Source organism: Pantherophis guttatus, chromosome 4 (genome assembly GCF_059756535.1).
Source record: "Pantherophis guttatus breed Tessera chromosome 4, ASM5975653v1, whole genome shotgun sequence".
Lineage (NCBI taxonomy): Eukaryota > Metazoa > Chordata > Lepidosauria > Squamata > Colubridae > Pantherophis > Pantherophis guttatus.
In genome coordinates this window covers 83,366,967-83,380,044 of record NC_142066.1, presented here as the reverse complement: position 1 = coordinate 83,380,044, position 13,078 = coordinate 83,366,967, and the positions used below count along the sequence as shown (strand labels likewise).

The 13,078-nt window shown below is 39.6% G+C and overlaps 1 protein-coding gene across 9 annotated transcripts in view; it reads left to right on the top strand.

Annotated features, from left to right (window-relative positions):
- BMPER (BMP binding endothelial regulator) overlaps nucleotides 1–13,078 on the top strand; it is a 499,083-nt gene that overhangs the window by 312,932 nt on the left and 173,073 nt on the right. For all 9 annotated transcript variants that reach the window (XR_015734230.1, XR_009620982.2, XM_060686109.2 and 6 more), the window contains exon 12: nucleotides 1,206–1,535. Coding sequence is in view for 7 of the 9 variants with exons in the window: in XM_060686109.2 (XP_060542092.1) it covers nucleotides 1,206–1,535 (330 nt within the window). In the remaining 2 variants the exon portion in view is untranslated. The remainder of the gene's footprint in view (nucleotides 1–1,205; nucleotides 1,536–13,078) is intronic.

Below are 13,078 nucleotides of genomic sequence, written 5' to 3'. Positions count from 1 at the left end.
GATCCTGAATTGTTGAAAGTTATATTGGTCTATGGCTATTGTGAATTCCCTAGTTTTTCTTTTTAAATCTCCTATTTTAAATTGCATTAAAATATTATTGGCAAAAGCAGCACAGATGAATAACTTTGAAAATGTTGAGCAAGTACCAGAATATAAGAACTAAATAACAATCATTATTGTATTTCTAATATCTATAACCAAAATCTCAAGAGTGAGGCTGTGTATTTACCAGATTATCGGCCCAGGTATAGAAAAAGTAGTACTTTTACTCTTGTCAGTTATGCTTGATGTGTGGGTCTCAGGAAGCAGGCCACTGTGATCTGGCTGGAGATCAGTATCCACCCCATGGACCTGGCAGAATAGGGGAATGTTATGATTCAGGAAGGTCTGATCTATCACCTGACTTCTTGGTGACATTGATTCTGGCATTCTATATAAAGGCTACCTTGTAGAACAAGAAGGTTCAGCAAGAGGCCCTGTAGTTGTGTCTCCAAGTCTGAGGGGGGAAGCAAAAATCATCATCTTCTCCTTCTGCCTTCATTATAGTTAGAGAACTGGTAACCCCCAGATTACAAGCATGTCCTGTAATTACTCTTAAAAATAAGCAATACATTTTCTCACTTAAATGCTCAGGACTTATACCTGCATTCTAATGAGTCATCCACAGCATCTTATAACTGCTTCTGTGTTGTGTCACAGTACACAATAGCATCAGACCTGAAATAGGGAAGTTTTAGCTTAATTCTCCATTTAGCCACGGAAGACAACCTACTTTAGATAATTTTCCGATAAACTTTGAGTTAGTTATTGGAATATTATCCAATATTGAGTGAGTCTTCCTTGATTCACCACATAGGGTGATTGTGGGTGCAAATTAGTGGGAAAAACCTTACATGTTCCTCTTTGCTTCTTGCAACAAGGATAATGGTACAGAATATAAAGAATACATTATTATTAGGAGTGATGGTGTTACTGTCCTTAGACATTCCTAACAAGATCAAAGCATATTTATAGCCTTTAAGAGGAATAGTAAACATTTTTCAGTACAAAAATGTTTACCATAGTACAATACTAAACATTTTTCAGTAATTCCTGAAAAATGTTTAGTATTGTACTATGGTAAACATTTTTGTACTGAAAAAAGTCTACCTTTCCAAATTCTGAAATTGGTTTTGATGCTGCTTTTGTTTCTCACTCACCTGCAGAGCCTGGAGTTTGCACTGTATTTGGAGACCCCCACTACAACACTTTTGATGGACGGACATTTAACTTTCAGGGAACATGTCAGTATGTTTTGACAAAAGACTGCACTTCCACCACCTCACCTTTCCAGGTGCTGGTAAAGAATGATGCTCGAAGGACTCGTTCTTTTTCCTGGACAAAATCTGTAGACCTTATGCTGGGCAGCAGCACTGTCAGCCTTCATCAGCATCTCACAGTGAAGTGGAATAGTACTCGCATTTCTCTACCATATGAGACATCACATTTTCACATTGACTTGGAAGGATATCTGTTGAAAGTGACAACCAAAGCAGGTGGGAGTATAATATGTGGTACTAAATTCTCCATGATAACCCCACAATGTTATATAAATATAATTTAAGTTTCTACATTCTGCAATAATGTCATCTTGATTTATTAAAATGATGGGAATTCTAGTTTTCCATTACTGCATTTTTCGCAAAATGGGACCCTATAGCTGTGATGACGAACCTATGGCACATGTGCCGGAAGTGGCATGCAGAGCCATCTCTCTGGGCACGTGGAGCCATTGCCCATTGCTCTTCCAAGTTCCGGCACGCTGGCCAGCTGGTTTTCACATGCACTGGTGCACTGGAAACCGGAAGCTCAGCCGCCCATTGTGCATGCGTGCTCCAGGAAGATGATTTTCCTGTTTCCAGTGTGTGCATGCACTTCGGTCACTTGGTCTTCCGGTTTCTGGTGTGCATGCGCATGTGAAGACCAGCAACAGCAAGAGCAACAGGTGCGCATGCCAAAAGATGTGGAGAGAGGATCCCAGCGGTCACTTCCTAGGGAAGCAGAGCTGTCAGCCAGGATGGGCGAGCCAGGGCTTCCCTCCCTCCCTGCCTGAGTGGGCTTCTTGCATGGCCCCAGGAAGTTTGGAGCACCTGGCTGTCTTGGGTGCCCCAGAAGAGCCGACTCACCCCCGCACAGACCCCCTGCCACTTCTGCCAAGGAAGCACGACCGCTTCCTGGCCGGTGCACTGTCTTCAGCATTCCTCCGCAGCCTTACCACCCCAGAAGTGAAGCAGCAGCTGCAGGAGGAAGGACAAGAGCAACTGGCCAGCTCGAGCACATGGGACAGCACTTGCTGGCTGGGCGGCCGGCTGTCCTGCCCTCTGCTCCCTCCCTGGCATTGGCTCAGCCGGTGGCACAGTGATGGGTATGGCAAGGATCAGGTGATGGGCCCAACTGCAGGTGGTGTGATGTCCCCACCCGATCCCTGCCACGTCCACTTCTATGCCACTGGCCAAGCTGAGCTGGGCTATCCAGCTATCAAAGGGGAGGTAGTGATGCCCACAGCTCAGGGGACCTGCATGGCTGGCAGAGCAAGCCAAGAGGGGCATCTGAGCCCCGCTCAGCCCACGGGGTCACCTGTGCAGGCAGCCCAGCCCCCACCTCACAAGCTGCTGGTCCCACCAGACACACCTGCTTGGCCTGCAGCTTCCAGTGGGGAGGAGCCCAGGCAGGGTGGCAGAAGCCATGAGTTTGGACCCTGAGGTATCTCGTAGGCTTCCCTGGCCAGCACTTGGCACTGCTGAGGTGTTGGGGCCAAGAGTACTGCCACCAGTCGGGTAACAGGTGTTGCTTTGTCTCGCCAGGGAATGGGCTGGTATCCGGTTGCCATCCAGCCTGGCAACATGTGCCGGGCTCGCCAAAAGACTCACATTCAGCATGGTGGGATGATGCAGTTCTCTGCACAAGGCAGTCAGGTTACTCAAGTGCCCTGACCCTCCAGGTGAGGGGAGAGCAGGGGCAGGTCCTGCCCAGCTGTGGCCTGCAGAAAGCCTAGCTGGCAAGTGACTGGGGAAGCCTGCGGGTGGTGGACCAGCAGGGGAGTAGCAAAACCACAAAGGTGGGCTGGGGGGACAGAGATTCAGCCGAGGCCATCAGATTGAGAGGCCGCTGGTTTGTAGCCACCTAACTCCCTTTCCCTGCTGCTGAGCGGCCTCTGCTTGCACTTCTCTGGCTCTGCTGAGGTGTCGGGCTGGATTTCTGGGTGCCTCTCCAGCTCTTTGTTCAAGGAGTTCAAATTCTCTTTTTAGTCCCTCCTGTAGCTCATCTGGATGTTGCCGTCTTGATATAGTTTGTAATCCACACATGTATTGAAAATGACAGATGAATAAAATTTCTGAAGTGAAACAATCTCAGCTTTAAAGGAAAAAAAAGTGTATCTCAGCTGAGAGTAAAAAAAATGCTGTCCCGTGCGCCCAAGCTGGCTGGGTGAGCGGGGAGGGAGGGAAGCCCCAGCTTGCCTGTCCTCGCCACCGCTGCCCTCTCACCCCTGGCAGTGGCTGTCACGCTGCTGCTTCCAGATGGGGAGCAGGCCATTCACGCCAACAAAGGTTGGTGCAGGAGGCTTTCCAGGCCCAAAACAGGCTGGGGGGGCACATACACATGCTGGGGTGCATGCACGGTGGATGTACAGGGGGAGTGGGGAGGTCATGCGCACATGCATAGTGGGGGCACACATTGCATTATGGGTGCTGGCACTTGCGAGTGGCAGCACACGACAACAAAAAAGTTAGCTACCATTGCCCTGAAGATTAGGACCCTATTGATGGGATTCTAGTTCCTAGAATTATCCTGTAATATTTGGAGGGGCTCAGAATAGCTCAGAACTCAGAATAGCTAACATCAAAAAGTAATCCAATAAAAACAATAAATAAAGGCTAAAAAAAGTAAAAATGTTTTGTTTTTAGGGTCTTGATGAAACAAATCAAATAAACAAGAATCCTGGTATTTGATGGATTTTTAAATATATATTTGTTTGGGATAAAGCAGCTCTGAAAATTCAGATTTGAATTTAATAAATAATTAAATAAAAGTAGTAAAGGAGAAGTCAGTCTCTAAGATAATTCAACATAATCTATATGTTGAATTGAACATATAGATTATGTTATAGAACATAATCTATATGTTTTCTGTTGAACATGGATAATGTTCAACAGAATAATTTTCATTCTTGTGCTGGAATATAAATACATCAGAGTTGTGAAACATTTGCTAGATTAGATAAATGGTTGATTGACTAAATTTAGCTTAGTAAATCACAAGCTCTAGAGATCAGTATATGGATTATTCATTTTTTTAGGCTGTCTAAGTTTAAAGCATATATAATGCTTCCTAATTGATTATTAAAACTTCTCACAAGCTATGAGTAGAATAATCCTTGAGTGAGCAGAGTGGGTGAGCTGATGACTGATTATTCCCAAAATCACTGCACCTGATGCCAAATATCATTTTTTTATTAACTGCCTAAAGTCTTAACTGGGGTTTATATTTAATATTTTAAAACACATTAAAATACATATTTACAACTGCTTCTATTTTCACTATTAGTAGGATACAGAATAACAAAAGTTAAATTTAGGTAAAGGTAGTCCTTGTTTAGCAATTAGCAAGTTTAGTGATTTGCAGTTACAGTGGTGATGAAAAAGTAAGATTGCAACCAATCTCCATATTTACAATTTTCACAAGTCTGCAGAGCAACTGAAAACTGAAGTAAGATCATAAGCATAACTGCAGTTTTACTTAGCAACCACCTCACTTTATGACCAAGTTGCCAGTTCTAATGTGGTTGCTAAACAAGGACTATCTGTATATGCAACATGTCTCTGTTTATCATCTCTATTTCTATATCTCTATCATTCTTTATCTCAATCTCTATTTCTATCTCTATTATCTTTATCTCTATCTCTCTATCTCTCTACCTCTATTATCTCTATATCTCTATCTCTGTACATTACAGACAATTACAATTAACAGAATATTAGATAAACCAGATAAATTCTTTTCCTCGTTGCTTGGCTAAAGTCCAGTGCTAAGTAGAGCTAAAAAAACAAAGCAAAGCAAAACAAAACAAAAAAGAAAGATCCAAAAGTATTTTGTTCCAAAATTTTATTATATCGATGTACACATTGGGATGAAGGCAGAAATATTTTCTTAATTAACTTCTTTCTATTTAAAAAAAAACCTAAATTTATTTGGACTGGGGAAAAAACTATTAACCAAGGAACCCTGATAAAGTGGATCAGACCATATTTTAAAAGATTGCTAGAGGCAGGGCTTGTGAAACAGATCAAGGAAGTTTTTACAAACATGAGGTTTCCATTTCATGTCAAATGAAACATGTTTTGCAATATAAGAAAAGATAGAATTTCTATTTGATACCTCTCCATCTGGCAACAGGACTTATTACATTTAAATTGAGAATTTGAAAGCATCTGGGTCTTTGATTACACAGATAACAATTATGAAAAAATACACACAGAATTTAGAGTCTTACTAAAAGCAAGTCCTACTTGTTTTTCTAATCTGGCAAGCAAGAGTTTTCTCCTTATAACAAGGTTGTCATAACAACCTTATGGCTCTCCAAAAAAGGTTTTGATTGCTAGTTTTCCAAAATATCAGTATAGTCAAAGAAAAGTTTTGGAATAAGTAAGCATCATTCTACAAGTGCTTGTAGTACAAGGAAAACATTTAATAAAACATGTCCAACCCAAATAAGATCAGTAAAAAAAAGTAAATTCATAAGACTTTAGCACAGTTGTTTCCAACCTGTGGCCTATGGACCATTGGGGAGCTGCAATGTCATCATATGGGGTCTGCAAAAACTTGAAGAAATGTTAAGATTTAAATCTTGAATTAAGGGGGGGGGGGTCCGTAGCCACAAAAGGTATTTAAAGGGGTCTGTTGAGAAATGCTGCAGATTTTAACAAATTCATAACGCAAAGAAATCCACATGAATGTTCTTTGTTGAATCCAAATTGGGTGTGATCCTAGCTCCCAAATGTAAAGAAAAACTGTTTGCTGTATTCCCTGAAGTGTGATAGTAAGTATTTAATATCTCTGGGTTATTTTTTTTCTCCTGAAATAATTTACTTCTGTGTTTGTGTTTAGTCTATCTTGCATCATAAAATATGATTTAACAGGAAATTGATAGCTAATTGTAGCTATAGCTAAGGAACAGAAATAACAGTGCACAGGCATCTGAAAGTTGCTGAATCCTTAAAATTATATTGGTGATCAGTAGACATAATGATAGAGGTTTCATTAGTTCGTTTAATAGTGTTGTCTATGGTATCAATTTTACATGAATTGAACTTTGAAAGTCCATTTGTCAACCATCAAATGCTCAGAAATCTCATTATAAAGAACAATTCTGATTTTATTTATTTATGAGGAAGAAGATTGAACTAGAGGTTTGTTCAGATGGTCCAGCTGATTTATTGCAGCCATTTTTAAAATCATTCCCAACCAGCACAAATAAGTCTGAGAAGCTGTTGCTTCCTTTCTTTATCTATCTATTTCCTGTTCTCTTTTTCTGGTGGGAAAAAAGGCTCAGAGGATCTCTTCTAACTTCTTTCCACTTCCCTCCCTAGTGTATACAAAGGAGTTTGCAAAGTAAAAAAGAGATGGAGTGCCTACAATACTTTTACTTTGTTCACTTTGGTTTATAAACTGGCACCTACAATTAATGCTCCATGAATCCTTTCACCCCCTTTTTTACAATATGGTGTCAATTAATTGACTTGGTTTATGAAGATTATATGATGTGCTTTTCCTTAATCTGTGCATATTGTGAAAATAAAATGTGTGATTCTAAGTATCACATCGTATTTTAGGGAGTAGTGGGTTGTGGCTACCAGGGATTCAGGTACTTGGAAGCTAGCTCAGACAATTGAATTTATTTCCTTAAGAAGATATTCTGCTTACAACCTGCAAAAATTCAAAAAAAACTTTTGCCCTACATAAGTACATATAAATCTTTAAAAATGAATGGATTGTAATAGGACATCATAGAACTTGTTAGTTTGTTTCATCATGATGGATTTTCTAAGACCCAATATGTAATATTTCAATTTATATTAATTTCATTTTCATCCATATATTGATAAAACTCTTGTTTCTATCACCCTTATCTGGGTGAAACAATGCATCATAGGGCAAATATTTTTGAACTAAGATACCTCAGATGGACTAACTTACAGAATGTGTCCAAATTCCAAGATGCATGACTCCTGAGGGAATGAAATTTGGGAAAGTTGTGGTTGCTTCAGTGCTGCCAGTCACGTGATCCTCATTTTCAACATTCTGTGACATTTTTTCCAAAGACTCTTTGATCTCTGACACTTTCTCCAACCCAGCAGCAACAAATAATGTGCTTCTGAGAAGGGGAGGAGAGGGGGAAGGAAGGGAGGGAGGGAGGGAGAGAAGAAGAAAGGAATTGGGAGGAACAGGGAAAAAGGAATCCCCATGCACCCTTCATGACCCACATTCCCTACTGTACACAGTAGGGACCTGCATGGCACCTCTTCGTTCACCCAGTATAGTTCCTGGCCTCTATTGCACCTCTGTGCGCTGCCCGGCCTACCTCCAAGCAGCACCAGGCACCTTTTCCAACCCACACTTCTTTCCCACACCTTCCCTAATTCACATAGCACTTCTTGCACATCTCTCAAACATCTATGTATCCTTCTCAACCCTTGGGTTGTGTGCAACCCAAGTGGCATCTCTTGGATATCCTACTACACCCCCTTGCCCCACCCAGCAAATGACCTTGAACTTGGAGCAATATCTGTCTTCCTGCTGACTTCTCCATTGCCTTCACAAGCTTCTCACAAGCAAAGTAATGGGGAAGCTGGCAGAAATTTGAGTGAAGAATGGAGGAAGGGAAGGGGGAAGAAGGAAGGAAGGAAGGAAGGAAGGAAGGAAGGAAGGAAGGAAGGAAGGAAGGAAGGAAGGAAGGAAGGAAGGAAATTTTCCAATGCTTCCTGTCATCTGCCCACAAGGAAATTCAGTGGGAAAACTGGCAGGAAGTCAGAGGTTGCTCATGTTCCCACTGCTTTTTTGCCCCACCACAGTAATTTTGTTTCTCTGTTTAGGTAAGGAAATACCTCTGCAACAATAACCCAATGGCATACGGGTTGCCTTGTTGCTATTAAATCTGGCTCCTTGTGCAACTAAATGGAGGAATGTGAGAAGCAAAGTTAATAAAGTTCTGTTCATACTTAGAACTAAAGCATCTAAAAACATAAAAAAGAAAATATGATTGGAATAGAAGACAAGAAAATGATTATTAACAAAATCTCTCTTGATTTGCAGGATAGATTATTATAATGAGCTTTCTGTAGTTTAATGAGCTTTGGGGACAAACACACACAACACACAAGGGATTTCCTTACTGGATAAAGCCTAAAAACATTGAGTATTTTAAAAACTCTTCCATGCATTCCATCCAATTTCAAACAGTATTGGAAATTATATGTTCCCAAAAAGCTGAAGTACATTGATTTGAGAGTTAGGTCCTTGTCCCACTCAGGGAACATCCTTCCCTGAGAATCTCTTCTGCTTACATGTGCTGAATCAAGGATCATCATTCATCCTTTTACAAATATGTTAGACTATTTATCTAAGTGCCTAATGGACCAAAAAGCAGGATATAGATTGAAATAACACACAATCCTATCTTTCCATTTAAAGAAGACTAACTACTAGTTATACATTTTCCCACGTACTATTGTTGTAATAAATCTTCCTTTTATGCTGATCTAATAAATAATCTTATTTTTTGTGTGAATATTTTGGACTTAAAAAAAAGTTATTAGCAGTTTTAGACTCCTGGAAGAGCATAAAAATGTCTATTTTTTTGAGAAAATTAAAAATGCAGAAACATATAGATACATATATACATGTTTTAAAATTCATAATCACAAATAAAAAGATAATTCCCTCTTTTCTGATTTTTTTTCTTCCACTGCTACTTATTAAGTAGAAAATGTCTTTTGGAAATCTTGGTAGAGAAACAGGTGGAAACAGTGAGGGATTCAAATAATTTAACAGCCGGTTCTCTGCCCCAATGACCGGCTTGGTAGGTGTGGCTGAGTGGTCATGTGACTGGGCATGGCTAACTCAATGTTACTCACGTTGAGGGGTGCCCAGCCTCTCCGTGTCATGCCTGGCCCTGCCTCACCCATCCCCTCCCCTCCCAGCCATTCCTTGTCACACCTGGCCTCTCCTCTCCTCAATTTACAACTATAATTGAGCTCAAAATGTATGTTGCTAAATGAGAAATTTATTAAGTGATTTTCCCCCATTTCATGACTTTTCTTGCCACATTTGTTAAACGAATCACTGCAGTTGTTAAGTTAGCAACATGGCTATTAAATGAGTCTGGCCTCCCCATTGACTTTGCTTGTCAGAAGGTTGCAAAAGGGCATCATATGACCCTCAAAGACTACAACTATCTGAATTTTTATCACATGATCATGGGGATGCTGCAACAGTCATAAGTGTGAAAAACAGTCATAAGTCACTTTTTTCACTGCCATTGTAACTTTGAATTGTCACTAAATGAGTGACTTTAGTCAAGGATTACCTGTACAAAAATACAAATAGTTTCTTTGCTTGCAGAAAGCTAACCTAAATACCAATCATTAGATTAGAAATGGGGGAATTCACACTGAAGATCAATGAGTCACAGCCATCATGGAAACCTAAACCATTCTGTCAGAATACTTTCCTTTTCATCAGCAATGCCAGCAACCTGGAGTTACAAATCAGGCAGGGTGCCAGAGCACCTTGAGGAATTAAAATAGTTAAAATGCAATGATAACTACCAGCTGCCAACTCTTGCTCATAAAGTGAAACTCTTTAGCAGAGAGGTCATTTAAGAAAGTCTCTAGAAAGTGGGTGGGCATACTTGGGCTACAAAATGCTGAGCTAAAGAGACAAATTAACACAGTATATAGGGGACCCAAGTTCAAATCTGCCCTCCCAAGCTTGTCAGGATCACAATAAAATTAGTATATGCCACAGGTATCTAAATAAACTTCAAGCGTAGTGCTACTAAACCTTATTATCATGAGAGAAAACTAAAATGAATTGGAGGGAGGATCCACACCCCTACCTCCTTTTTTTAAAAAAATCTTGCTATCCATGAGCAATCGTATCTTGGCCACTCTGAAGCAATGCAAGAGACTCCTATCCCAAAGGTGCTTTTTCAAGAGGCAACTGGACTTTCTGGAAACCAAGAAAGTCCAGTTGCCTCTTGAAAAAAGCACCTTTGGGACAACCATGACCTGGATGACTGGAGAATCCTGATAGACAAGATACTCCCGTGCTCAGTGAATTGACAAAGCACCCTTTTCCACCCAGAGAAGCAATCCTTAGATCCATTTGCACCACTTAAAGATACCACCTGGTCTCCCTCACCTCACATGATATTCTAAGGAAATCATCCAGATTTAAGGAAAGATTATGTTGGAGGGAAGAGGGAAAGGTGCAGCTTGAAAAAAAATTTTTTTTCTAGGCAGCATTGCTTAACTTGATCAGAAAAGCAGTGGTGGTCCAAAACAATTACCTCATCACTTTTTCATTGGAGGGGGGGGGAGACCTCCCAAAGCCCTTTTTTTTGTATCAAACAAACAAAGAAGCCAAAGACTAGCCAGATTGCTCCATTTAGAGAAGATTACGGATCCAGGGAAGAAAGAGGCCCAGACAGAGGAGACAAGGAGTGGCTGGGAGGGGATTCAGCCATATTGGAAGTACACCCCAAAAGGATAGTGCCAAGAACCACAAAAGCAGTGTAAAAAGCTTAAAACAATCTTTTCCCTTAAAAAAAGTCAAGACCTGGAATAAAAGTACCAGCAAAGGAAAAAAAAGCTCCACTCAGCCCCTCAGGCTATAGAAAGTCTGAGTATACTGCCAAGAACAATTAACAGCTGTTACAATGTAAGAAGGCTTAACCAAAGAGGCACTTCCTAAAAACACTTAAGCAGGGCAATAAAGATAAGCAGACTTAGGCTAGAAAGAACACACAGAGGCACAGTAGAATGTCTCCTTCCTGCCTTCCTGACAGGATTAATCCCTTAAAGTGGGAAAAACAAAAGGCTGATTTCCAGCCAGCAGTGGGATTCAGCTGGTTTGCTGAACTGCTCAAAAAGTTAACCGGTTCTCCTGAACCAGAGCAAACTGGCTGAATCCCACCACTGGCTGGAAATCAGCAGTGTAAGGGAAGAGTAAAGTATTGGAATAAGATTGCTATTGCCCTCCAGTTTTTTCCATGGTATTTTCTTGATGTAGGTCAGAGATCCTGATTCTCAAATGCGGATTTTCTATTTTTGTCTACTCTCATCTCTGGTCTGTTAACTTTATTCTGTGAAAGTCAATCATCATCTCTCAAAAGCATTGAAGACCTAATAGCATCTCCTACTGAGCCAAGAAACTGTACACCTGTTCTTTTGTCTTCTGCAAAGTAATGATTCAGTTCCAGGCTTTTTCATCTGAATTACAAGAAAAAACATTCTGTAGTTGCCTGTAGAGTGCACACAAAAGAAACATTATTCATAAAGTCTAATTAAAAACATATTGAGCATCTCTGTTTGCTGCCAGTTCAATTATGAAATTCCACTGAATTCTTGCGGATCATCAAGGATACTTTGACTACAATTTTGATCTTTTTGTTATTGTGTTTGCCTCTTCTCCCAGCTCATCAAATTAAATTAATTTTTTTTTGTTCAAAATAGAAGGGGCAAGCATGGTGTCTATTGGTGCCCTCTATTAAGGAGTAACTGCAGCATATATTCAGATAATTTCCCCATGAACTCAAAATTTTACTGCCCAAATTAATGCAGCCTAACATAATGCTGAAGCAGGTTGCATAAGAAGATGAATTAATTGGTCACCTGAACTACTTATACCTTTGAATTGCCTTAATGCTTATAAAGGAAAGCAACAGCTATGGCATTTCAAATTCATGAGTTGATTATAGTACCATTGTGGAAAGATCTTATGTGCAGAACTAATAGGATAAAAGCTCCATTTGTCAATATTTAAAATAAGAACAAAAAGCCATATCTAATTTAGAGCCCCGTGCTGTGTTTTATCTATTCAAATTCACATCTTTTTTCAACTTTACTGACTTGATTTTAATTGTTGATATTAGAATTATCTTAGTATTTTGCGCAAATGAAATTGATTTTTTTCCTCATGAACACTTCCAGTTAAAACTTATACCATTCAAGTAGAAATAAAGCCATATAATGATGTAGAAGTTTTCTTACATATTACTTAGAAAATCTGGACATTGAGATTGTTACTATATTATTGTTTATTAAATGTATTTAAAATATGTTCATTGAAAGTAGCACAAATATTCAACCAACCAACCAAATCTTTATTATAGTCAAAGGCCAGCATATTGACTATTCACCAGGTCTCTCAGTTCTGAGAGTATATCGAGCACATGATTTTTATTTTTATTTTTTTAGCTTAGAATTGCTGTCCAGGGTTATTTACAGTACTAAATGTATTTTACAAATGTATATGTCTCCCACTTCCAATTGGTTCTAAGCAGCCTCCAAAAGTACAAAAATAATTGAATCCACACCATAAGAAAACTTTAAAGCTATTTTTTTAACTAACATGAAGGGAGGAGCCTAAAGTACAGTTGCAGTTTCTTCCATAAAAAGGTCTTCATATAGAGTGAATCTGGGGTGTTCTGTCTAGGCCATACATATACTTTACTTATTTAGCAAACTATGTACTTATGAAAGCTTTATCTGTAGAACAGTTATAACAAAGTGCTAACATAATTAGGACATAAATGTGAAGGAAACGTGCATTAAAAAAAAACAATCAGTCATTTGATGTTTCTGATTTATACTTGATACTACATTTCCTGAAGAGAAAAATCTAATGAAAAGTCTATGCTTTAAGGATTATCCCCACCATATAACTTCTCCTTTTAGTATATCTTTGGGAAAATATATATTGGGGAGGTGCTGCAAGCTGAGCTGGAAATAAGTTCACAAGATCGTATTACGAAATACTT